Here is a 27,625-nt window from a genome sequence, read left to right as displayed (position 1 = left end):
TCCAGAGCCCAGAGAGAGAGAGAGAGAGAGGAGCAAGGGAGAGGGACCTAAGATGGAGGTCTTCCTCCCAGGATGTGACAGGCTGTTGGCTGGAGGATGCTCAGGAAGGCCTTGGCAGGCCAACAAAGACAGCCCTTCAGCTCCAGGGTGTACTTTTTCAGGCCTCAGAATACCCTTTGGCAGCGGCGCAGAGAGCTCTGGCGTGCACAGGCCCCAGAGACGGACGGACGGGGAAGTATAGGCCTGCTCGCCTCGCTTTTATTTACTCAGGCTGATGAGACCTGGGCATTTCTTGTCTGGGTGAAGTAGGGAAAAAACAGAGCCTCTCTCTCTCTCTTTCCTCTTACGTCTCCTGGGGTTGAACAGTACTTTCCATCTGCCGTTGTTCACACACTTGTCTTGGCTGTGTGTGTGGGTGTGTGTTGGGGAGGGGGTTGTGTGTGTGTGGGTTACCTGAGCTCTTGTCCTCAAGTGCTACCACCATGGTGATATGAAAAACATATTAAATATGCCTTGGTGATGATAGGGGCAGCAAAACATATAAAATATGTTGTACAGTGAACACAAGTTATCTAGCTACGAGGGGTCAGTAACCACCTGTTTGCCAAAAAGCCATATCAGTGCATCTTTTGAATTGCACACCGACATCCTTTCAAAACAATGTCAAGTGTTAGTGGGAATAGCAACAGTTCAGAGAAAGCAGCGAAGATATCATTCAGAAGACATTAGGTCACACAGGTACGATTAACAAACCGTAAAGTCCCTGGAATACTGTACTCACAGGTCCAATGTCAACACAGCTATACGGTCTACATACATATATCATCAATTCACTTGTGTTAATCAACAATGTGGCACCATGGAGCATGTTAAGTCAATTAAGCATCTGACAGTTCAACTCAAATGAGGGCCCACATGTACCTTACTCATGACTCCCACTCCCCACTCTTGGGTTTGTATGTTAACCAATGTATGCAGCTCAATGTAATAAAGACATGATATAAATAATATAAATCAGTCAACAAAGAAGGGAGGAGGCAGCCTTGACAGCATCTCAATGTCTGCTGGCAATGCCATCATCATTTCAGACAGGCGGAATTACATTTTGCCTTGTATATATCTTGTTTTATGTGTTTGTTTGTTTTGGTCTCGTCTCCTAGCTAACATGCTTGACTATAAGGCATTGGTCATTCCTCTCTGCTCCGCTGTCTATTCCAACCCTGGAAGTGTGTGTGTGTGTGTGTGTGTGTGTGTGTGTGTGTGTGTGTGTGTGTGTGTGTGTGTGTGTGTGCGTGCGTGCTTGTGCGTGTGTGTGTGTGTGTGTGCATGCGCAGATCCTCCCACACTGTGGGGGAGGGCATTCCACTGACTCACCCATCCTCCCTCAAAGCAGAATAAAACAACATGGATGAATTGGATAAAGAAAGTCAGTAGATGCTTTGGTTTTCTGCCTGCTCCTTGAGTGAGAGCTTGTGTAAAGTGGGCTGTGGGGGGCAGGGGAATAACTTCTGACCCCATCTGTTTCCTGAAGATAGGCCCTGATGACGCCTGTAAGTGCTCAGTGATGGTATGTTATCCTGACGAAAGGCAGATCTCTTTCCCCATCAAAAACAACAGAACGAGAGAGAGGGAGAGAGAGACTTACAGTATGTGTCAGCTGAAAGATAACATGGTGAAGGGGAAGGTTGGATTCTGGAATGATGGAGGCTTTATGCTTTTCTCCCAGCCGTCCCATAAATAAATAAGTCAAATACATCTGTGCAGTTTCCTCTTGTTTTTCCCGTCCCAATGCAGGTTTTGGCCTTTTGACTTGGGATTTTTTTTCTGAAGGGGTGGGATTACGTGGTTTTATTCAAGTAAAGAAGTTCACAGCACTTAGAATTGGGCGGAGGGAAGAAGTGGTCCGTCAACTTTTGAACATCCTGGAAACTGGTGTTTATATCACACTGTGTGCTGTGTTACGCAACATTGGAATGTCAACGAATAGCCGATTGTGATAACGATAAAAGAGAGGGCACATTGGCAGTTGTTCTGATGTCCCCAGGTCATTCACTGCACCTGCTTGTCCTTGGGTGAGGTATTTATCCTCCCCCACGCTTCCCCCATCACTCTCTCTCTCTGACCTCACCTTAACCCTTCACAGTGCCCCCTGGCACACCTTATCTATCCAGCACCGGCTGCCTTATGGCTCAGTTTAGCCAGCACTCACTCTGCTCAGCCAATATTCTATAATCTAATATCTAGAACAGATTAATGGTCAGAACAAACCGCGTTTCTCTTAAAGAGTTGCTCATTTTGCGGTTGAGACGAGAGTGTTGTTTTTGCATATTTATGTACAATGTGTGTCCATTTCTGTCTTGGTTTCAAATCTCCCTTTTGACTTTTGTTTTCTTGTCTCTGTTGACGTAAGGTCATTTTAAAGCCTATTATTTCATAGAAGCTATTCAGGTAATTGCTAAAGAATAATAAACATGTCCTAATTTACCTCATGTGGGGCTTACATCTTGAAGCTCCCCATTGCCTTGTGTTGGGGTTTAAATGTCAGAGAGTTTGCATTGTGAGTCACGGTGGGCTAAGCCATTACATGGCCCCATACAAGGTTAATTGTGGTAAAAGCGCTTTCATTTTTCTTTCCTTACCTGTAATTATACTTTAAATAGCAGGTTGAAATGTACAATTTTAGATAACTCCTATGATGAGGCATTGTTTCCTGTGAGAGGCAAGCATAATGCAGTAACAAGAGAAAAAATGTCAAAGTAACAAAGGAATGTAAACTCATACTTAGCTACCTTGCAATTACCACAATGACTAATGCCACAGCAGCCAACCTTTACTATTTAACAGAGCTGAGACAAATGAGTTCCTAATGCAATCTGACAAAACACCTCTCTCTCCCTCTCCCTCTTGTTCCCCACTTTCTCTTACCTCTCTTACCTCTCTCTCCCTCTCTCTCCCCCCTCTGCTCTCTCTCTCTCTCTCTTCTCTCTCTATGTACCTGTATCTATGTACAGACGGTGTTGATCTCGATGATGACCCATCCTGTTCTTGGCCTGCATCATCTCCATCCAGTAAAGACCAGACTTCCCCTGGCCACTGCGAAGACTATGATTTTGGCGAGGATGAAGGGGGCCCCGGCCTACCGTACCCGTGCCAGTTCTGTGACAAGTCCTTTAGCCGTCTGAGCTTCCTCAAGCGCCACGAGCAGAGCCACGGTGACAAGCTCCCCTTCAGTTGCACCTTCTGCAGCCGCCTGTTCAAGCACAAGCGCAGCCGCGACCGGCATGTCAAGCTGCACACCGGCGACAAGAAATATCATTGTGGCGAATGCGACTCTGCCTTCTCACGCAGCGACCACCTCAAGATCCATATGAAGACCCACGCCTCCAACAAGCCCCACAAGTGCCCTGTGTGCCGCCGGGGCTTCCTCTCCTCCAGCTCCCTCCACGGACACATGCAGGTACACGAGCGGGGCAAAGACAGCAGCAGCAGGGGGTCAGGCAGTGGATTCTCCAAGGAGGAATGGAAGCTGAAGGAGACAAGGAAGTGCAGCCGCTGTGAGGAGGGCTTTGACGTCCCTGAAGAGTTGCAGAGGCACATCGCTGAGTGCCACCCTGAGTGCTCTCCATCAGAGGACGGGGGCCTGTGTGGTGCCCTGCAGTGCATCTACTGCCACGAGCCCTTCAGCGATGAGGGCATCCTGCTGACCCACATTGACCAGGCCCACAGCCATGACCGCAAAGGTCACTGCTGCGCCGTCTGCTCCGAGCACTTCCTCTCCGTGGAGGACCTCTATGCCCACATGGACATCCACCAACTCCCTGAGTCCAGTAACCACAGCAACAGCCCTTCCCTGCTCACTGTGGGCTACACCTCCGTCTCCAGCACCACCCCGGACTCCAACCTCTCCGTCGACAGCTCCACCATGGTGGAGGCCGCCCCACCTGTGCCCAAGACCCGGGGGAGGAGGAAGAGGGCTGCCCAGCACACCTCACATGACGTCGGGGGACGCTCCTCCAAGCAGCCCAAGATCTCCTACAGCTGCATCTACTGCAACAAGCAGGTGTTCAATAGCCTGGCCGTACTTCAGATACACCTGCGGACCATGCACCTTGACAAACCTGAGCAGGCACACACCTGTCAGTTCTGCCTGGAGTTGCTGCCCTCCCTGTTCAACCTGAGTGAGCACCTAAAGCAGGTGCACAACGCCGAGGACCATGCCGCCCTGGTGGCCAGCCTGCCCGACGCCTTGCTCCAGTGTAACTTCTGCACTGAGGTGCTGAGCAACCTCAACGCTCTTCAAGAACACATCCGCTGCTCCCACAGCTTCCCCAGCCCTGTGGCCAAGGAGAGCAATGCCTTCTTCTGTCCCCAGTGCTTTATGGGGTTCCTGACCGAAGCCACGCTGGAGGAGCACGTCCGTCAGACCCACTGCGAGGCGGGCAGCCTGCGTTTCGACTCCCCCCTGGCGGTGACCCCCAAGGAGCCCGTCATGGAGGTGTACTCCTGCTCCTACTGCACCAATTCGCCAATCTTCAACAGCGTTCTGAAGCTGAACAAGCACATCAAAGAAAACCACAAGAACATTCCGCTGGCACTGAACTACATCAACAATGGAAAGAAGTCTCTGCGGACCCTCAGCCCTTCCTCACCCATATCGATTGATCAATCTTTCCTTCATGGTTCCTCCTCTCGTGGCAATCGTGGCATTAGCGAGTTCATCTGCAACCAGTGTGGGGCCAAGTACATCAGCCTGGACCTGTTCCAGACCCACCTGAAAACTCACCTGGATGGGATACAGCCCCAGCTCACCTGCCCCCAGTGCAGCAAGGACTTCCCCAACCAGGAGTCCCTGCTGAAGCATGTGACAGTCCACTTCACCATCACCTCTACCTACTACATCTGCGAGAGCTGCGACAAGCAGTTCACCTCAGTGGACGACCTGCAGAAACACCTGCTGGAAATGCACACGTTCGTGTTCTTCCGCTGCACCCTGTGCCAGGAAGTGTTTGACTCCAAGGTGTCCACTCAGCTCCACCTGGCCGTCAAGCACAGCAACGAGAAAAAGGTGTACCGCTGTACCTCATGTAACTGGGACTTCAGGCACGAGGCCGACCTGCAGCTGCATGTCAAGCACAGCCACCTGGAGAACCAGGGCCGGGCCCACCGCTGCATCTTCTGCGGGGAGTCCTTCGGCACGGAGGTGGAGCTGCAGTGCCACATCACCACCCACAGCAAGAAGTATAACTGCCGCTTCTGCAGCAAAGCCTTCCAAGCCATCGTACTTCTGGAGAAGCACCTGAGGGAGAAGCACTGTGTGTTTGAGGGAAAGGCCCAGAACTGTGGCGCCAATGGATCGACCACCGGAGGAGTGGACCACCACCCGGCAACCAAGGACGACGCAGAGCTACAGGGTCTGTTGACCAACAGCCATGGTGTAGGGGTGGCAGGATCAGGGGGCGTGTTGGAGACCCCAAACAACCATGATGGGAGTGAGGAGGAGGTGGACACCGCTGACCCCTTGTTTGGGTGCGACATCTGCGGGGCATCGTACACAATGGACTCCCTCCTCACCAACCACCAACTCCGAGACCACAACATCCGCCCGGGTGAGAGCGCCATGGCGAAGAGGAAGTCAGACATGATCAAGGGCACCCACAAGTGTAACGTTTGTCAACGCACCTTCTTCTCAGAGGCAGGTCTGAGGGAACACATGCAAACCCACCTGGGACCCGTCAAGCACTACATGTGTCCCATCTGCGGAGAGCGTTTCCCCTCGCTGCTCACACTGACCGAGCACAAGGTCACCCACAGCAAGAGCCTAGACACAGGCAGCTGCCGAATCTGCAAGATGCCCCTGCAGAGCGAGGAGGACTTCATGGAGCACTGCCAGATGCACCCAGACCTGAGGAACTCCCTGACGGGCTTCCGCTGTGTGGTGTGCATGCAGACCGTCACCTCCACCTTGGAGCTCAAGATTCACGGCACCTTCCACATGCAGAAGACTGGCACAATGTCCACCAACCACCCCATCGGCCGCACCACCAATCTGGCTTCCCACAACCACCATCATCACCAACAACACCACCAAGTAAACCAGAAGCTCTTCAAGTGTGCCTCGTGCCTGAAGGAGTTCCGGTCCAAATCTGACCTGGTGAAGCTAGACATCAACGGGCTGCCGTACGGGCTGTGTGCTGCGTGTGTCAGTGCCGCTGGCTCAAAGAGCTCCAGCCCCAAGGTAATGAACGGAGGCAGGCAGCAGCAGGGAGGGGGAGGAGCCACAACCCCAGCCATGCCTGCAGCAGCATGGACCGCTCATATGGAGAGTCTCAGCCCCGGGGAGGGGAAAGGCAAGCTGGCCCATTCATCGTCATCGTCCTCCTCCTCTATCTCCTCAAGCGCCGCCAAGACTCGATGTACCAGCTGCAATGTGAAGTTTGAGTCAGAGGCGGAGCTGCAGAACCACGCCCAGACGGTGCACAGGGAGCAGGGAGGGGACTGCAACAGCGGGCAGCTCAGGACCCCACAGATCTCCCCCATGCCCAGGGCAAGCCCCTCACAGACTGAGGAGGTAAGATTCAACCTAGTCCTACACTAAAAAGCTATTTTAATGGAGATTCTTTATTGACCATGCTTTTTATTCCTGGACTAGGCTTCATCTGTGTCAGGGAAACCGCCCCTGTATGATAAAACATATCTTATAAAATTACCAAATTAGAAAAGTACCAGAGTTTTTGGGTTGTCCGGTGAGCTTGTTAATTAATCACAGAGTATACAAATTAGTTTCAGATTTGTAGCCAAAGAAGTGCTCAGAACTACTCAGAGTGCTCAGTAAGAATGTGACATTGACATAGTATAAAACCCTGTGTCCTTGTGTTGTCTTTTCCTCCTGGTCTCTTGCTCAGAAGAAGACCTACCAGTGCATCAAGTGTCAGATGGTCTTCTACAGCGAATGGGACATCCAGGTCCACGTGGCCAATCACATGCTAGGTAGGAGAGGTGACTCATTTCATATTTCTCTCCATGTTTATGGTCACTTGTTTTGAGATACTGTCTAATCTAGTCATACAAAGGAATATCTGTTGATATATTGTTAATTATTCAACATATTTCCCGAAGATATTCCATTTACACTCCATTTTGTTCATTTTGCAGATGCTCTTATCCAGAGCATATTGTTTCATATTTGGTTTGAAATCTTTCACACTCTCCCCAGATTGCAATACTAAATACACCCTTTGTTGTAACAAAAGTAATTACTGTAAGCATAACTATAGAATATAAAATCCTCTATTTTTATACCTTGTGAATTTGTGATGAAAGCCTCTGGGATGCACAAGCATGAGCATTGTGTGAGCCTGCTTTTGATTTTCAGACATTCTTGTCTGTCAATGCTGAAATGCCTGATCCTGTATGAAATGTATGAAAACAACAATGTAGTACAATTTCATGGATGTAGACTAAGTTCATCGAACCAGAATCTAGATAAAACCCTTTACTCAAATGTTATTCAACACATTAATATTCTGAATGCTTAATTAAAACACAAAGAGCATACCCTCTCCTGTTCTATAATTCTCAAATGTCTTTACTTTTGGCTTTCATTTGTATGCAGGTAGAATCAATTGCAGAGAAAACACAATTCACTACCCAGGCTTCTTTCTTTCTTGCCTGCAGTAAGTAGGCGTCTGAATTCCAGTCTCACCTTCCTTTATTCATTCATTTATTCAACTCGTTTGGCGTCTCTTTCATTACACTGCATTATCTGTTGTCTTCAGTGGGAGAGAGACTCATTGATCTGGAACCAACCCGCCTCTCTGTTTGGGACGTGCTCCTAGGCGCAGGTGAATTTAAACACGGCGGGCAATTCTATAAGGACCGGTGGGCAATTCTATCAGGAACACACTGTTTGTGCATAAACAATCGCAGGCATGTGATTTCTGATTTTGAGCTGTGTGTGTGTGTGTGTGTGTGTGTGTGTGTGTGTGTGTGTGTGTGTGTGTGTGTGTGTGTGTGTGTGTGTGTGTGTGAGAAAGTGTGTAGCTATGTGTGTGGTTGGTTTGTATTCATCTGATCTGCTCTCTGTACACTTTACTGGGGGTGCCTAATACATCACCATGCTGGCGCTAGTCCTCTCAAAACACCTCCCCCTACTGGTTACTTTAAGTCTTTCAGCCACACAGACAGGCATGCTATTCCCCCATAATGTTAGAATCCAAACAGTTTCAGAAAACCAAATCTGGAATGACTTTATTTGGAATAAATACAACTGTGCAATGGATCAAAATCAATTATTGATTGATCGAATGCATTTTGTTAAAGAAAGTGTATACTTCAAATAGATTAAAGAGAAATAGATATAATCGATAAAAAGTCATTGTAATTTTTTTGTAATTATTTATTTGCCTATAGTTATGTTATTACACAAACATTGTTCAGAGTTGACAATGGTTGGTTTTATATGCTGAGGCATTTCTCTTTCTGCTTTACCTCTCTGACAATGGGAGGGTTAAACCTGGAGCAGGCTGTAATTACCACAAACCCAATTTAGCTGAAATACCCTCATTCCCCCTCCAAAAAACTGAAATACCCTCATTCCCCCTCCAAAAAACTGAAATACCCTCATTCCCCCTCCAAAAAACTGAAATACCCTAATTTGGAAAAAGCTCTAAGTACTGTCTCTTTCTCCCTGAAAAAGGGCCACTTTCTCACTTTAATGGCCATCTGCACTAGAGAGGGGAAACGGGGCTGGGGTCATCTCTGCTCAGCTCTCAGCGTTATTAGCCTAGGTAATGGAGCAGGAGCTGGATTCACAGGGGTGTTATTTTCAACCCATGCCCTGCTCCACTCCTACCCCACTCCCCACTGGTTTTGCTTCACACTGATAACTATATATAGTGATGTGGCGTGACATAACGCTGTCGCTAAGTGTATGGAACAACAGAACCCGAGAAGTCCATCTCAGCTGTCTGTCTTTGTAATACAATCATCTCTGACCGTAAACCAAGTGCACTCTGTCTCCCCTTCCTCCCCGCTTTCCTAACCAAAGAGCTAGCTAGCTTGTGGCCTTGTTTGTACGTCTGCCAGCACATTTTGATGCATGGATATTATGCTCGCATGACGACAGAAAGCACAGCTCTCGTGCATTGCTTCTCAACATTTAGCATCATTTGGAAGTGGAAGGGAGGGAGGGAAGGAGGGAGGTGGCTATGGGTGTGAATGAAGGAGGACAGTACACTGCATACCAGCCCTAGCCTGGTTGAACCAGACTCAACACTGTGTTCACAATGTTGCCTCTGTGTTCAGTCTGGTTTAACCAGGCTAGACCAGCTCTGGCCAAGCGCTGGAAACAGACCCAAGTGTCTTAAGATGGAGGCTGCAACCTGCTAGGGCCCAGATGGATCAGTACACATTTGCTGTACAGCTGGTCGCTCTGTTTGGGGACCTGGTGTGATACTCCTATCGAGAAAAAAATGATATTGCCACCATCCAAGGAGCAATTTAATAGCAGGCCAGAAGACAGCTGGCCACTCTTTGGTTTACAGTTTTTTTTGGCATGGTGCACTTACAGAATTGAGGGTGCCCGACAAACAGATTTATACTGCTTTCAGTTGTTGTGGTTGTCGACTATCAATTCCCTCATTTGTATCTTTCTTTGTGCAGGATGTTGATTAAGGCATTCTGAATTCTTCATCCTCCACACAGATACAACACATTTGTGTCAATCATCATCTGTTTGGGTTGAATGAGACAAGCACTCTAGATCAGGGATGGGTAACTGGCGGCCAGCGCGTGACCCCCCTTTTGTAGGCCCGCAGGTAAAAAAATTTTTCTCTCTGCTCTCAAGGGGACGATAAAATGTGTTGCTCAGGCCCCCCAAAAGGCTAGAGCCAGCTCTGACTACGTGTGTGTATGGATGTGGGTATGCAGACCTGCGAGACACCGCGGCCCTTCATGATGAGTTAGGATTTTTCTTGGGCCCCACTACCATCAAAATTTCCCATCCCTGCTCTAGATGGGTTGTTTGTTTGCTCAAGTTATTGTTTGTTTTGAACTGTTTGCCTTTGAAGCTCCTTCATATGTCAGTTAAGCCTGTTGGGTTTAAACCAACGGGACATAACCTCTCCACAGCCCTCCACTTTGACCTCACCGGGAACTCATGGGGGGGGACTTTTGACCCATTTATCCTACTGTCTCAAATATCCCTCTGTGGATTTCAGTGACCAATGACACCTTTTAAAAGCATGGGCAGTGAGCGTGGTGCTTAAAAGGTGAAGAAGGGTCTCACATTTTCACAATTTTGGTGTCCACTCTGATCCTATATTTTTATACTATTCCAGTCCAAGCTACTCCAGCCAAGGTGGCAAGGCTCAGAAGGACAATCATAAACAAACAAACCCTAGGCAGCAGGGTAGGACATTCCAGAAAGTGGTTTTGGGGTCACCTCTACCGTTTTTTGGGCTGGTGACAGGACAATGCTGAGCCTGCAGCCAATTCAGGGAGGAGCCTTCTCCCTCTCACAGAGCGGAGCCAGTGGCCTGGTCAGCTTGGGGGGGGGGGGGGGGGGGGGACAGGAGGGGTAGGGTACGAGGTTCGGGGCGGAGAGGGAAAGGCACATTTGGTGTACAGCTGGCCGCTCTGTGTGAAGCAGGTCACTGTGGGCCGTTACAGAGCTGGAGAGAGGAGGGTGAGGAGCATGAGGCCTCTAGCCCTCCTCCAGATTCAACCTCTGTCTCTGTTATCTCTCCCTCCCTGACTCTCTGACACCGTTTTTCATACTAACCACCAATCTGGCAACCCTAACTGTGTTTGGCTTTTAGTGATGTAGTAAAGCAGGACGAATAGCTGTTTTCAGAGGCTAAAAGGCTTGTTGTTTAGTTTTTTATATGATCCACCAATCTGGCAACCCTTACTGTGTTTGGGTTTTAGTGATGATAGAGTAAATAGAGAAGTATAGCTGTAGTTGAGGCTAAAAGGCTTGTTTCATTGCCTTCTAAAGGGCTTCAAATGATCCCTTTCCTCCTGGTTGTGGGTCCCTGGAGCAGTTTGGACAATGGTGTGTTGATTAGGCTGTCTCTGTCATTCTCTTTACTAGTGGCAACACACTCACTCACTACTCCATTAAAGGACTTCTTTTCGTGTTGCGTAAAGAAATAGGATGGTTTTTAGTGTTTTCTTGTTATTACCACCAGACAGTATAACAATAACCTGTGCTCTGCAATGAATTAATCTCATTCATAAAGCACATACACATGTAATCTGTTAACTAACACAGTGGAACAGGCTTCTCATTTCAATCCTAGGGGGTTGGATCAGACTCTAAAACCCAATAGTCAACACAACATACCACAGCAACAGGAACTAGATCAATGTGATGAAATAAATAAGAGAACAGACCAGTCTCACTCTGACCAGCCCAGATCAGCCATTGGAAACAAAAGGAAGCCATGCGTACTGTAGACTGAGTGCGATTTCTAGCCTGATTTGTATTAATTGGTGATTAATAATAACTCCTCTCGATTCGTTAGCGCAGTCACCTCCCGCGCAGTCGAGTGTGCTGCTGCTAATATGCAATTACGCTCACCTTCCTTCCCGTTACATTATACCTCTCTGCCTGACTAATGTGGAGTCCATGAGGTGAATAGAGAAACAGAGATGGGCTGCAAAGAAAAATAGTATCTGTAGTTTCGACACATTCAATTGCACAGTTTTTACCTGACTGGATTATAGTTTCTTCCTTAAAAAAAAAGTTTAAGTTCTCCTTTAACTCAGAGACTGTCTCTAAAAGCTTTTACAGCATTGCGGTGAATGTACTCTTCTTGGAAAGGTATTTATGTTATGATGGTCTGTTGCTAGGCCAGACACGCTCAGTCTGATATGGTCCTTATATAGAGATTTTCTTGATATTTCCCCAAACCTCACAGACTAGGCCAACAACACAAGTTCATACGGTGTGTTTGTACAAGGTTTGAGTGAACAATGTCTGGACTCTGTTGTGATTGGTAGGCTGATGTCATGTCACCATGGTGATTTTATTTTGCCAAATCCTTTTGATGAGATACTGTTGTAGGACTCTACCTAATGACACATTTGTCTGTTGTAGCTCTAGCCCAGCTACCATGTCAGACTGCTTGGTTTCTCTACAGTCCTGGAATGAGCTTGAGGTAGAAGGCTCATCCTTCTTGTGCTCCAGTCCTGGCTCCTCTATGTTTTATTGATATACAGGAGGGATGTCTCCTTTAGAGTGTTAATGCCAACCCTTGTTCTGAATTGGCCTATAAATACTGGATGATCAGAATGAACCTCTCCATTCCTGTCCCTCCCCGGAGGTTCCTAGATGTCACGGAGGCCAACGGAGCATGCGCACCGCGGCACGCCCCGGTCCGAGGGGGTTGCTAAGCAGTCAGACGGGGAGGTGGCTTATGGGAGCAGTGCAAACAGACAGCTCTGCCTTAGTAAAGGTCAATGCTGCAACCCACACCTCTCAAATCGCAGAACGACCTCTCATTGTGTGACCCAGACTCTGAGTGTGACTGGAGAGAGATGCCTCCCTCTGCCCTGGGGAGAATTACAGGGCTAGCGTGGTGTTGTGGTAGACATGACGTGGTGTGGCGGTGTGGTGTGGTAGACTGACGTGGCGTGGCGGTGTGGTGTGGTAGACATGACGTGGTGTGGCGGTGTGGTGTGGTAGAGATGACGTGGTGTGGCGGTGTGGTGTGGTAGACATGACGTGGTGTGGCGGTGTGGTGTGGTAGACATGACGTGGTGTGGTGGTGTGGTGTGGTAGACTGACGTGACGTGGCAGACTGACGCGGTGTGGTGGTGTGATAGACTGACGTGGCATGACGGTGTGATGTGGTAGACTGACGTGGCGTGGCAGACTGACGCGGTGTGGTGGTGTGATAGACTGACGTGGCATGACGGTGTGATGTGGTAGACTGACGTGGCGTGGCAGACTGACGCAGTGTGATTGTGTGATAGACTGATGTGGCGGTGTGGTGTGGTAGACATGACGTGGTGTGGCGGTGTGGTGTGGTAGACATGACGTGGTGTGGCAGACTGACGCGGTGTGGTGGTGTGATAGACTGACGTGCCATGACGGTGTGATGTGGTAGACTGACGTGGCGTGGCAGACTGACGCAGTGTGATTGTGTGATAGACTGATGTGGCGTGGTGGTGTGATAGACTGATGTGGCGTGGTGGTGTGATAGACTGACGTGGCGGTGTGGTCTGGCTTTAGAAGTTGTCACCTATATACAGTATCTTCATCTGATGAAACTTTAGTCCTAACATAGTCCTTCCGTGTTGGTGTCAGCTGGGAGGAATTACAGCAGTACATCTGGGTGCGATATAAGATCACTCTTCTACTTAAAATCAATAAAGAAAAGGCATTCCAGTGGCATAACTTATCATAAGCAGATTCTGTGGCTACAAACCAACAACAAACTGCTAAAGAGATGTACCCAAGGATTGGAACACTCTTAATGGCGCACAATTGGTGTTTCCAAAGTGCTGTGTAACGATTGACTGTTCTCATCAACGCTTGGTGTGTGAACGACAGACATGGGAGGAGAAGGGAGGGGAGAAGAGAGGTGAGGGGGGTAGAGCGTGAGCCCCTCAAAGGCCCCCCAGCGCCAAAGCCTTAATAATCATGTGAGCTGCACTGGACTTCATTACCCTCCTGTTCGACAGGCGGAGTGCCAGCCTGGATCGCTGGCTGGCTGCGGCAAGGTCAACGTTGGAGGAAAAAACAGTTACTGTGTTACTCCGGAGTGGGAGTAGAGAACGGGAGTGGAGGAGAGGGGCTGCCATCTGTCAGCTCGGGCCTGCCATACCCGCAGAGCAAATGGACACGGGCGGCCAGAGGAGAGGCCACAGACACCCACCGAGCTAAACCCACCGAGCATAACACTGAGGCTTGGACAGACAGAGCCAGCCAATGCAGAGCAGAGCACAGAGATGGACCTTGATGCTGCAGCTAAACACCGGGACAGTGCAGGGACAGTGGTGTGTACATAGATAGAGCTAGCTAGCGTGGTAAAGTTGGCATTGGGTTCTGTGTGCTTGTTTCTTAGTGTGAGTGCACTATTGGGGTCTGGCTGTTATGAGTCCAGATGGCTAAGTATTGAACACAAACATGATCTGTTGGAGTATGTTGTCAGATTAAAGTCATTCTTGACATTTTAGCTATATTTTGATAAAGACCTCCTTTTTCGTATTTAATTTGTATATTTTCAGAAGAGCTCTTCCCGCTGTCCTTAGTTTCAAGTTTCATTAGTCATATGTAAGGGATACGCACATGGTATACATCGTCCAACAAAATGCTTACTTGCAGGTTCCTTCTGGACAACAACAATAAGAAATAGTAAAAAACAAGAATACGAACAATAAGTAAATGGCAGTAGAATAGAATAAACATTTTAGCATAAATATAATACAGGAAGGCTCAATATATAATCCAATATTTATACGTGTATTGGGGAAGGAGGGGCTGGGTGGCAGTGTATGAACTGAGCAGTGTAATAAGAGTCCGTTTGCTGCAGTTGTGATGTGTGTGTAGCATGAGCGTATATTTGTGTGTGTATGTCTGTGTGGGTGTGTGCATGAGTGAGTGCATGTTTGCTAAGGTGCGGAGAATCAGAGCAGGTGGTCAGTCCAGTTCAAGTGTTAATCAGTCTGATGGCCTGTAGATAGAAACTGTCTCTGAGCCTGTTAGTATCAGACCTCATGCTCCAATAGCGTCTGCCCAACAGTAAGGGAGAGAACAGCTCGTGGCTGGGGTGTGTGGGGCCCTTGATGATGCTGCGTGCTCAGGCACCGTTTTGAGTAGATGTCCTGGATGGATGGTAGCACGATCCAAGTGATGTACTGGACAGTCTTCACCACCCGCTGGAGGGCCGTTGCGGTAGTGCACAATTTCCGTTCCAGACCATAATGCAACTAGTCCGGACGCTCTCGATGGTGCAGCAGTAGTATCTGGAGAGGATCTGGGGTGGCATGCTACATTTCTTCAGCTGCATTAGGAAGTAGAGATGCTGTTGCACCCTCTTGACAAGAGTGGTGGTGTTGTTGGTCCATGAAAAGTCCTTGGTGATGTGGACGAGGAACTTAAAAACTCGTGACTCTCTCTACTGCAGTCCTGTTTATGTGGATCAGGGCACGCTCCCTCCTCTAAAATCCTGAAGTCAACAATCAACTCATTTGTCTTGTTGACGTTGAGGGAGAGGTTGTTGTCATGACACCACAATGCCAGTTCACTTACCTTCTCCATAGCTGACTTGTCGTTGTTGGTTATCAGGCCTACAACCGTGGTGTCACGAGCAAACTTGATGATGGAGTTGGTGTCGTGTAAAGCCACACAGTTGTGGGTGAACAGAGAGTACAGCAGAGGACTGAGGACACACCCTTCTGGGGCCCTTACATTTACATTACATTTACACTGCTCTAGTAGTCCTATTTCCTTTTGCCATGCTGTATTGCCCGACTTGAACACCAACAACAAGAGCCAGATCGTCTTGACTCTTGTTGGACATTTTAGAAGCCTCTATCCCTTCTCTCTCACGCAGTGGTGGTTGTATTGTTGTTTCAACTTGCCTGTCCCGGCTGTACAATACACTGGGTCTGCGGACGAAAAAACTACCGGGCATCTGATTTAGTGAGCAACCCTCTCAGTGAAGACCTTTATGATGCCCTCTGGCCAATGTGAAGCGGAGTGGAGGAACCCTGTGGAATGTTCTAAAGCGCTCTCTAATAGGTTTCAGGTGCTGTGAGACACCAGCCAGCCCCCCGTCCCATCCCGTGTGATAGCAGCACTGCCATTTCTCCTCTCAAGGAGACGGGGCAGACACATGACAATGGACACCAGTCATTTCTAGAGGAAAATGCTCAGTAAAAAGTAGACCCCTCCCATTCCCGCAGTGTGGTATTCCTGTTGTTTGTCTCAGTGTAACATTTCTTTAGCTTTTAGTTTACTGTACTCAGAATTGTACTATAGGCTAAAAACAATGACAATGTCCCCTTTAGATCAATAAAAAGTGTACAATTTCTTACAGTAGACTCTCCTCACTTGACCTCTTAACCTTAACAAGATGAGGAGAAAACAGATCTGCAGTTTATCCCTCCACCTCTCCACAACTCTTCCCGTCCTCATCTTAGAAAGTTACTGCTTGTTTTCCCTGTTCCATTCCGTGACTGCAGCCCCCTCTGGCTCCATCGTCAACACACTCCGGAACACTGGGAGAGGAGATGGTCCTGGGCGATTCTTCCTCATTAATGGAACTCCCACAGGAACTCCCAGGATGAAAGCTGCAGTACATACAGTATTACTCCCACAGGAACTCCCAGGATGAAAGCTACAGTACATATTAAGCATTAATGTTGATGTATCAGTGTTAATACAGTTCCTCGACTCTGCTGAGGTGGAATTGTCGGTGTGACGCAGATCTAGTCTGTATCACGGGTTTTAATTGAGAGGATCCATTTCAGTCTTGTTATGTGGAGGATAATGTGAGTTATGTTGTTGGATAATGTGTGTTATGTGGAGGATAATGTGTGTCCTGCATGCATCATCTGTTACCATTATTGTACGTTGCATTTTGTTACAACATTATCCCCGCTACAGTAGATGATGAGCATGAAAAGAATGCTGGAGCGTACTGTAAAGTGGTTTTGCCTAATCAACAGTAAAAGAAAGCAAAATACTGTGTTTTTTGGTTTATGAGCTTAGATGTATGGGTTTGTTCTAAAAATGTAATATAATTTATCGGGAATAGTTTTTGTCGCATTAACATTTTTAATTGACACATTTTCTCTGCAGATTTTTTGAAAGACAATACATTCAACTCAGACATAGACAGGCACTAGTTGGGCGTTAGTGGTAGAATGTTCAGAGTTCTCTGTTCGTTCCATAAAGGTTCAGAGTGAACATTGTGGCGACGCAGCCCTTTGTCTTTCCATTTGTCCCACTGGAGACGCAAACCTTAAGCCACTCTCCCTCTGATTAATCTTTAACGTTTATAATTACTAATTAAGTTAGTAAGAGACTTTTAATGTAGTCCTCCTTCAATGGGGAAAAGAGAGGACAACAGATCATTAGCTTCAATAATGAACGTGAATGAGACAGATAATAGGCTATGATAGGTGAACAGTGACAGTTATATTAAATGAGGTGGATGGAGGGTATATGGGAAAGACTGTGAGGATGTGGTAGCTTCATGGATTCATGGAAGCCTGGAAGACAGTACTGTGGTTGAGTGGTCCCACAAAGTCTAGTGTGGTGAATAAACAACACTGAAATTGAGGGGTTTGGAGAGAAAATGTGTTATTCTAGTTGGTAGACAAAATGTAGGCTGTGGTTGGTTGGCACTCCGTCATGGTGTAATATATTCCATGTGTCTGTTGTTCATATACCGTGATAAATGTTGATCATAGGTGTCAAGCGTTTTTCCGAGACTATGTTCTTTAAAAAAAAATGGCATTATCACTTAAGCGCTTTAGTGTTGGCTGTCATTATCATGGTGTCTGTGCTGTGAGATATACTGCTCATTATTTCATCTAATTTTTTTGACCTTACAGACGACAATGATGCTAACCTGGCACTTCCCACAATCCGGCCCACTTTTGGGAAGGTGCTTATACCATAATGATTATTATCATTAAGAAGATATTAATGTGCTTAGTGTTTGTGACCCAGCTGCTCATCATGCCCGGTCGCTGCCAAAACGGACCCTGCTCAGGGACCACAGGGGCTGACCGCCCACCTGTCCAGGGGCTCTCAGGGTCACCAAAGGTGACGCCTACAACCCAGGCTTCTGATTGGACAAGTTTGGTTATTAGTCGAAACCTACTCTATCTAGCTACATTTCCAGTGCAGAGGTGTTGGTGAAAGTTATGGATTTGTGTTTACATTTTTTTTAAAGTAGTGTGTTTATACTGTATGTGGGTGTAATAAATAAAAAAGTCACAAAATAATTGGTTGAAAGATTACCAACATCTATAATGAAACTAAGTGATTATTATAATAACCAACCCAATTCTTAAACATCTCCCTCTTATACAATATTGGCGTACATATTAATTCTAACTATGTTATTCCCGATGCAAGGGGAAATGTATGTTTTCCCTTCAGAGATTTATTCCACATAATTATACAGTACATTTCCATGTTACTGTTAACTCACGCTGTTCCAACGGTTGAGCAGTAATACTACATTTTGGGTGAAATTAGACTTTTTGCGCAAATAATTTGTTTAATTTCTGGTAATAGATTTAAAAACAGAAAAAAACCAGACAATGTGACAGTACCATATAATAGCTTTCTCTTTTACTCATTTCCACAATGACGGTGAATTAACTAAGGGTGTGAACATCATAGTTACAGTAACCTAGGATTAGAAGAACATGTTCTACGACAACTGTGAGGCAGTCATGATTTACATATTGCTGTAGTTGGGGCGGTTGGAGGACTACTCTGTTAGAGTAGCTCAATACAGTGTGATGTGGTCGTCACGGAGACAGTGTGTGTGGAGCTAGCTATAGGCTGTCTGGCTCACTCTCCTCCTTTCCCAGTTTTCAAATTGCTGCTTCATTAGGAGTTGGAAGAGGATCCTGTGGTTACATTTAATCAAACGAATCGCTATGGAAGACTCACACAATCAATCACAATCCTTATCCAATATGTTACATTCTGTAACTACCATGCTGGCTTGGAGAAAAGTCAATTACAACACTCTCCCCCTTTCTCTTTCTGCCGCGTTTCTGATGAATTTTTCTGCTGTTGTTACAGTATGCATACGTTAGCATCTAGCTTATGTAGTTTCATAAACTAGATGTCGAATCTTAATTTGACCCATTTCGTCATAGGAGGAAAATAATCCTGCAGTAGGAGAATTTCCTCCTGGTCTAACGGTGTAAAATGTTGGTCTCTACGGTGGTCTCTACCGTGGAAGACCCGGGTACACACCTGTACTGTACCTCATGTAGGCTACTTGCAGGCTACAGCATCATGTGAATTCTAACGTGGATTGTATTTGTAGGGGGTATATGTATTCTTCATTCGTTGAAATCATTTGTTTGATTTATTACATGTTGAAGGCAAGGAATAGGCAGAATCAATTATTGGTTACCTCAGTGCTTGTGTGGTCCAGCGGTTTACCCCGGCACACATATGCTACAGCCCTTTGACTCATGAATTAATGTATATTTTTGACGCATTCATTCCTCGTGGTTACTGGGTTCATTCTGCATGGTTACTGGGCTAAAACAGAAACAACTCAACGGTTTAGGCATTCATTCCCAGTGGTTAAGGTTATGGCTATGGTTTTGGGAAGGCTTAAAACGAAATAGTTTAAAACAACGCGCCTGTGTATCTTAGAGCTTGCATTGTAACCTGCCGTAGTGCAGTGGAGTCATGAGTTTGTGCCCCAGTGCTGAGCGATCTAGTGACCAGCCTGAGCCTGCATTAGGCCCACAAGTTAATTGCACTTTTTAAAATGTTTTTAACAAGTAAAACGAATGGTCTGATCATTAACACATCAGAGAAAAGTGTCTGAGCTCAACGGAATCGTCTTTGGATTGGCTCAAACGCATAAACATCTTGACAGCTTTATGAAATTAAATATTAAAGCCACACAATACAGGCTTTCACTCTACACCAAAGACCATAACAAAATTGACAAATTATACATAGCTGAACAGTAAAACGTGGGCTAGCATCCACACGGAAGGAAAGTTTATCGTTATACAGTAGGAAAACACGAAACTGTTAATGGTTTTCACACCTTTTATTATGTGACTATGGATAGGCTAACGGGTAGTCTACAGAATGTAGCTTATTGGAATATAATCAAATAACAAGGGACCTACATGGTTGGTACTAGATTATCACCAGTTGATGTCTCGCTAAAGCATCAATATGTGCTAAATTCACCCGCACAGCTGATCTTAATTTCTGGTCATCTCGTTACCGCGGCCTAAAAGATGGTGATGGGTGACATTACACATTCAATACCGCCTTGCACACTCTTGCCTGCATATAGCTGATCTAGAGTGTTAATCATTAGTCCAGCAGTTGCAAACAAGAGTTTCTTTTGGACAAATTCAGGTATGATTTTCCCCGTTTTGTTCGGTTTGCTTCTATTTAAGAAACGGCGGAATGAATACACCAATGATCACAGGCAAACACAGTTCACTTTCATACAGCCACATACAAACAGCATGATTATTTTGCTTATTGTAGAATTCCTTCTCGTGTCTATGCACTCTCTCACCTTTTCCCTTCGCTTGTGGACTTCAGTGCACAACACATCAGCTGTCTGTGACCAGGCGATAAACATTTCCATGCCATACCTTCATATCATAACTGCTAACTGCTACAGAAAGCGTACATTGTGGTCACCATATTAGCTAACATCATAGCAAGTCAACATAGCTACTAGAATTAACACGTTAGTAAACTATAGTAAAATCATGAAGTACAGTGTACAGTCAGCAAGCAATTTAGCAGTTACACCGGCCGGCCCGGTGGCAACAAATGTATAAAACAAAAAGCTTACCTTGACTTGGAAGAGTTCCAGTGTTGGAACGTCAGCTAGCTAACATAGCATCCCTCTCTGTTTGAGGTGGGTGTTTGAGTAGGCTAAACTAGCTAGCTGCATTTCCTATCTAAGTGAAAGTTAAAAAATATATACGAAATCTCTCTCTCTCTCTCTTGCTTCTCCTTCATTAACAGTTCGAAACTGTTTAACCTTTCTAGGGCAGGCGTTCTGCTAGCGGAACCCCTCGACAACATTCCGCCGAAAAGGCAGTGCGCGAAATTCAAAAATATTTTTTTGAAATATGTAACTTTCACACATTAACAAGTCCAATACAGCAAATGAAAGATAAACTTCTTGTTAATCTACCCACCGTGTCCGATTTCAAAGCGGCTTTACAGCGAAAGCACAATAAAAACTCAAAATGTTCCATTACAGGTCGTAGAAACAAGTCAAACGATGTATGGAATCAATCTTAAGGATGTTTTTAACGTAAATCTTCAATAAGGTTCCAACCGGAGAATTTCATTGTCTGAAGAAAAGCACTGGAACGAGAGCTAACCCTGTCGGGAGCGCGCATCACGAGCCTGAGACCCTCTGCCAGACCCATGACTCATTCAGCTCCCATTCCCCCCTCCTTTATAGCAGAAGCCTGAAACAATTTTCTAAAGACAGTTGACATCTAATGGAAGCCGTAGGAAGTGCAACTTGACTCCATAGACACTGTGTGCTTGGTAGGCCAAGCTTTGAAAAATGACAAACCTCCGGTTTCCCTCTTCCTGGTTGGATTTTTCTCAGGTTTTTGCCTGCCATATGAGTTCTGTTATACTCACCGACATAATTAAAACTGTTTTAGAAACTTCAGAGTGTTTTTTATCCAATACTAATAATAATATGCATATATTCGCATCTGGGACAGAGTAGGAGGCAGTTCACTTTGGGCACGCTATTCATCCAAAAGTGAAAATGCTACCCCCTATCCCAAAAAGGTTAACTGTTGTCTTTCTCTCTCTTTGAGTCAACTACTCACCACATTTTATGCACTGCCGTGCTAGATAGCTGTAGCTTGTGCTTTCAGTACTAGATTAATTCACTGATCCTTTGATTGGGTGAACAACATGTCAATTCATGCTGCAAGAGCTGTGCTAGGTTGGAGGACTGCGGAAGTTGTCGTAATTACTGTGTAAGTCTCTGGAAGGGAGTGAGAACCATGATCCTCCTAGGTTTTGAAGTCAATGTACACAGAGGAGGATGGAAACTAGCTGACCTCCGGCTACAACATGTTGCTACCCTACAGAGTGCTGTTGAGGCTACTGTAGACCTTCATTGCAAAACAGCGTGTTTTAATCAATTATTTATATCAATTATTTAGTATGGTTTTATCTAAAAACTTTTAGAATGTTTCACTATTTTTATGAATTTCACTGAGGAGCATGGTCCTCCCCTTCCTCCTCTGAGGAGTCTCCACTGTAATCAAGGGGATTGAGTTATTTGTACCAGAAGGAAATCAAACCCACACCGACACAATAGTCCTATATGGCCGCTAGTCCACCCCAGGCCACGATTGAACTACATTTTGACAATTCCTTCCTTAACCCAAGGATACACTTGACACTTGTACAGTTGAAGTCGGAAGTTAACATACACTTAGATTGGAGTCATTAAAACTAGTTTTTCTTCCACTCCACAAATTTCTTGTTAACAAACTATATTTCTGGCAAGTCGTTTAGGACATCTACTTTGTGCATGACACAAGTCATTTTTCCAACAATTGTTTGAAGACAGATTATATCACTTAAATTTCACTGTTTCACAATTCCAGTGGGTCAGAAGTTTACATACACTAAGTTGACTGTGCCTTTAAACAGCTTGGAAAATTCCAGAAAATCATGTCATGGCTTTAGAAGCTTCTGATAGGCATATTGACATAATTTGAGTCAATTGGAGGTGTACCTGTGGATGTATTTCAAGGCCTACCTTCAAACTCAGTGCCTCTTTGCTTGACATTATCGGAAAATCTAAAGAAATCTGCCAAGTCCTCAGAAAAAATTGTAGATCTCCACAAGTCTGGTTCATCCTTGGGAACAATTTCCAAATGCCTGAAGGTACCACGTTCATCTGTACAAGCAATAGTACGCAAGTATAAACACCATGGGACCATGCTGCCGTCATACCGCTCAGGAAGGAGATGCGTTTTGTCTCTAGAGATGAACGTACTTTGGTGCGAAAAGTGCAAATCAATCCCAGAACAACAGCAAAGGACCTTTTGAAGATGCTGGAGGAAACAGGTACCAAACTATCTATATCCACAGTAAAACGAATCCTATATCGACATAACCTGAAAGGCCGCTCAGCAAGGAAGAACTCACTGCTCCAAAACCGCCATAAAAAAGCCAGACTACGGTTTGCAACTGCAAATGGGGACAAAGATCGTACTTTTTGGAGAAATATCCTCTGGTATGATGAAACAACAATAGAACTGTTTGGCCATAATGTCCATTGTCATGTTTGGAGGAAAAAGGTGGATGCTTGCAAGCCGAAGAACACCATCCCAACCATGAAGCATGGGGGTGGCAGCATCGTGTTGTGGGTGTGCTCTGCTGCAGTAGGGACTGGTGCACTTCACAAAATCGATGGCATCATAAGGATGGAAAACTATGTGGATATATTGAAGCAACATCTCAAGACATCATCAGGAAGTTAAAGCTTGGTCACAAATGGATCTTCCAAATGGATAATGACCCCAAGCATACTTCCAAAGTTGTGGCAAAATGGCTTAAGGGCAACAAAGGCAAGGTATTGGAGTGGCCATCACAAAGCCCTGACCTCAATCCCATAGAAAATTTGTGGGCAGAACTGAAAAAGTGTGTGTGAGCAAGGAGGCCTAGAAACCTGACTCAGTTACACCAGCTCTGTCAGGAGGAATGGGAAGCTTGTGGAAGGCTACCCGAAACGTTTGACCAAGTTAAACAATTTAAAGGTAAATGCTACCAAATACTAATTGAGTGTATGTAAACATTCCCCACTGGGAATGTGATGAAAGAAATAAAGCTGAAATAAATCATTCTCTCTTCTATTATTCTGACATTTGACATTCTTAAAATAAAGTGGTGATACTAATTGACCTAAAACAGGGAATTTTTACTAGTATTAAATGTCAGGAATTGTGAAAAACTGAGTTTAAATGTAGTTGGCTAAGGTGTATGTAAACTTCTGACTTCAACTGTATGTCATAGCCTAGTGGAGATCAATATCTATATTATGTTATTAAGATGGATGTTGATGTATATGGCTGCATTTCAGATATATTTTTGTACATTTGAATATTGCAGCAATAGGTGCTAGGCCTAGTGTTTGAGCGAGCGAGAGATTAGTTTGATAGCAAGCTCTCATTCCAATGACTCAACTGCCCCCCGCATGGAGAGAAAGAGAACTGCTCGTTTTAGGGACTCACAAGGCTCATGGGAATTTCCTGATGCAGCAGGAGAAGTTAAGATCCGACATCTGTATTGGTACCATGGTTATTGTATAATACACACACACTGATTTGGAGGGTTTGATATGATATGCCCTACTTATAAGAATAAAATGAACTATTAATGAACATTTTCTAAGTAACGTTTGTGCCACTCAATACAGTCATTAGTGTGTCTCTGTCTCAGAGTAGTGGTGAATTCTAGGATCCTTCATTTTTTTCGTTGATATTATTTGCTTTTGTAGTTTGTCTCCCACACACACACACACACACACACACACACACACACACACACACACACACACACACTAGGTTGGGTAGGGCCACGGCCGCTGTTCTTCCTTCCTCTCACGGTGCAGTGTAGAGCGGTGCGGTCCCAGAGTGGCTCCCTGGGCTCGGCTGCCGGTTGTTTGCCAGCGTCTCCGGGTGGAATTCATTCAAATTAAAGCGTCGGAATGAGGCCCGGGTCCCAGAATGCCCGGTCCCTCTCCTTCATCAGCATTCCGCCGATGAGAGTAATTAAAGCCAAAATTAATTCTGCTGTAAGCAGAGGAGCCACAGAATAACTGATATTAGAGGCTGGATGATGAATGCTTGGCATCAAGGGAGGTCTCAGGGGATAGAAGGGGGAAATTCACAGATCTCTCTTTCTTCCTCTCTCTCTCTTTCTTTCTTTTTCTTTCTTTCTTTCTTTCTTTCTTTCTTTCTTTCTTTCTTTCTTTCTTTCTTTCTTTCTTTCTTTCTTTCTTTCTTTCTTTCTTTCTCTGTCTTGTTCTCTACCCTTTTTTGGATAGTTTCTCCCAATCACTCTCTTTTTCCTGCATTTCCATTCCTATCTCTCTCTCTCTGTCTGTGTTGGTCCTGACTACTTTACTCTCCACTCTCTTCCTCTCTCTCTCTCTTTTCATCTCTTTCTCTATAGGTTTCTGTGTTTGTTCCCTCTCTTATTGTATTCCTTTCTCATTCTTCCCCTCTCCTTTTATCTTCTGGATCACTGTTTTGTCATGACAAGGCTATGCTAAAGATTGCTACATGTGTACAAGTCAGAATGTAGGGTTGAGAAGCACACGGCTCACTGCCCTCTTCATTAGGTTGCCTCTGCCTGCACTGATGAAAAAATACATGTTATGAAGAGTTTTCGTTTCCTGGTCTCTTGGCATTGTGACATGACATTATACCCTCGTAGCATTTGTCACCTTGAATGTTAGTGTTAAGTGAAGCTGCAAATGCTGGCAGTTTGTAACAGGTGACACCAGGAGCCAAAATGGAGGCTGTGTACTGGTAAGGCTATAGCCATAATGTTTATAAGTAGAGCCCAAATGGAGAATGTGCTCTACTTTATCATGTATCTGTTTTCTTCTTATTTGTACAACAATTATAATCCAGGTTAGGACTCTTTTTTTTATGATACATTTTTTATTTGGAACAGTCCATAAATATAGAATAACAATATTTATACCGTAGAAAAATCCACCCTCTTCTTGAAGATCTTATTTTCGAGACCCAGTTTGATATTGAAGACAGACGCTTTCCAGATGATGTGATATTCTAGCCAGTATGATTCAATGATCCCCCATCTCCCCTGATGCTTTATTCTTGGAATAGCACGTCTTTAGCAAGAGCAGTCACAAGACTGAAAGACAAACAACAACTCTACTCATGAAACACAGACACAGATTGGACGAGGCTGTCAGCTCAGCATTGTGATTGTTTTTATAACTCTCTTAGAATCAAATGAATTTGAACGAAAGGTTAGCCCTTATGGGGATTATTTTAATGTGAGATATATATGATGCTGCCATGGAATTTGCCTATGCATGTCTTTGCAGTGTCTGACTCAGAGGGATGAGTGAATGGTGATGATGCTGACTTCTGCCCTGTCTCTTAGTCCGCCCCAATGGGTATAGCACTTTAAAAAGAAGATAAACAATAGATACTATATCTGTATTGAATGTATGTTGTGCTGTCCTGTCTTAATTGTAACAGAATATTGGTATACATTGGAATATGTGTATGGATTGTGTGGCTTGTAGTGTTACTGCTACTGTAATTAATATGTTACTGGTTTTAATTGGTTCATTCAAGAATTTTAAGGAATATTTATTGTAAATTAGAAAAGAAGCTCAACTTGAGACTTACTGACCGCCATTAAGAATTAAAGGCCTGGTATGGCTTGGCGGCAGGCAGTGGAAACCCAGAGTGAAAGATTAGAATCCATAAGGGGGCCAAATACAGGGATGCGACTGGGGCCCCTAGAGACTGGATGAACCCACACACATAGATGGGGGCCGGGGTGGGGGAGTTGGAATGAAGCCTTCCCTGGCAATGCACTGTCCTGATTAGACTTAAAGGGGCAGTGGTCCTTTTATTTTTCTCATTTATGGCTATTTTGTCACCCTGTATGTCTTGTTAGACTAGCTCTAGTAGTTCCTGTATTTGTATTTGTTACAGTACTGTATATGGCCTTTGAAGTTATATGGAGTGTGCTGGTTCCCCACTGGGCACAGACGTCAATTCAACATCTATTCCACGTTGGTTCAACATAATTTATTTGAAATGATGTGGAAACAATGTTGATTCAACCAGTGTGTGCCCAGTGGGTTGTGTGTGTTTTTCAATCTCTCAATCTTATCTCTTTCTCTCTCACAAATGCAGAATTAAGGCTGGTTTATAGTTGGTCCATATACATGTCTGTAGACAGTTGTCGCAGTGACATCAAACTTCTTGTTGTAGTTATGAAAAGGTATAAACACAAAACGACAGTCTCTGCATGATATCAGCAGCTCAGTGCTCCGAATAGCGTATTTGCTCTATTTTTAAAATGAATTTAGCCAGGCAACTAAAAGCAACTTTCTAAACAATGTTTTGGTTCGTTGCTAGCTTGATAGCTAGCTAACTAGCTGGCTAGATAGTTCAAATAATGACCAGAGTATAGCTGACAACGTCTTAACTTTACTAACATTTTATTCATTATTACATGAAAAATAACCCACAACAAACATAGTTATTTACAAGGTAAGGATGGCTAGCTTACAGAAAATGGGTTACGGTTGTGATTGTGAATTTTAAAAACTCCTGCACATCTGGTCACTGGTGGATTTGGACTTGTTGCTGTAGCAGCCCAGTAACCACGACAACGGATGTTGCGACAGTCGCAGACACCACCAGTTACAGCGACGGTCTACAGGCATTCCACCAGAGTATGAATTACATTTTGAGCTGCTACACTTTTCACTTTCTAATTGTCTACAGACATGTCGTTAGACCAAGTATAAACTGATCTTTACCCACTTTCTCTATCTCTCTATTTGAAATGGTGCAGTAAAAGTAATGATAAAGGCATGCATATTAATTATTTAGTGATCTTGTATTTTTATAGTTCTGGGGTTTACCTATGCAACTTACTAAAAGCTTGGCCTTTAATGTTTGTTTTTAGCATGCAGGTCTACAAAGATGGCCTAAAAATTGGGACTAAAATATGTTTGCTACTGTACAGGGAATTGTTATTTATCCCTTCAAATTATATAGTGTTAACAACTTGGTATTTGTTATATAGATTCTGTATCAGTAGCAATAGTAGCTTTGTTTGTTTAACGACTTTGTTTTAAAGGCCGATTAAAAA

At 45.0% G+C, this 27,625-nt stretch overlaps 1 protein-coding gene across 3 annotated transcripts in view; it reads left to right on the top strand.

Annotated features, from left to right (window-relative positions):
* The window catches only part of LOC115114504 (zinc finger protein 521-like), a 173,434-nt gene that overhangs the window by 70,709 nt on the left and 75,100 nt on the right, over positions 1-27,625 (top strand). The window contains exons 4-5 of one of the 3 annotated variants that reach the window (XM_029642785.2): positions 3,012-6,568; positions 6,903-6,996. In XM_029642785.2, the coding sequence (XP_029498645.1) occupies positions 3,012-6,568; positions 6,903-6,996 (3,651 nt within the window). The remainder of the gene's footprint in view (positions 1-3,011; positions 6,569-6,902; positions 6,997-27,625) is intronic. The other 2 variants (XM_029642786.2, XM_029642787.2) reach the window with 2 other exon arrangements.

The sequence above is a fragment of the Oncorhynchus nerka genome, linkage group LG9b, assembly GCF_034236695.1.
Source record: "Oncorhynchus nerka isolate Pitt River linkage group LG9b, Oner_Uvic_2.0, whole genome shotgun sequence".
Taxonomy (NCBI): Eukaryota; Metazoa; Chordata; class Actinopteri; order Salmoniformes; family Salmonidae; genus Oncorhynchus; species Oncorhynchus nerka.
The sequence above is the reverse complement of the archived record's forward strand: the minus strand, read 5'-3'. Positions and strand labels throughout refer to the sequence as shown.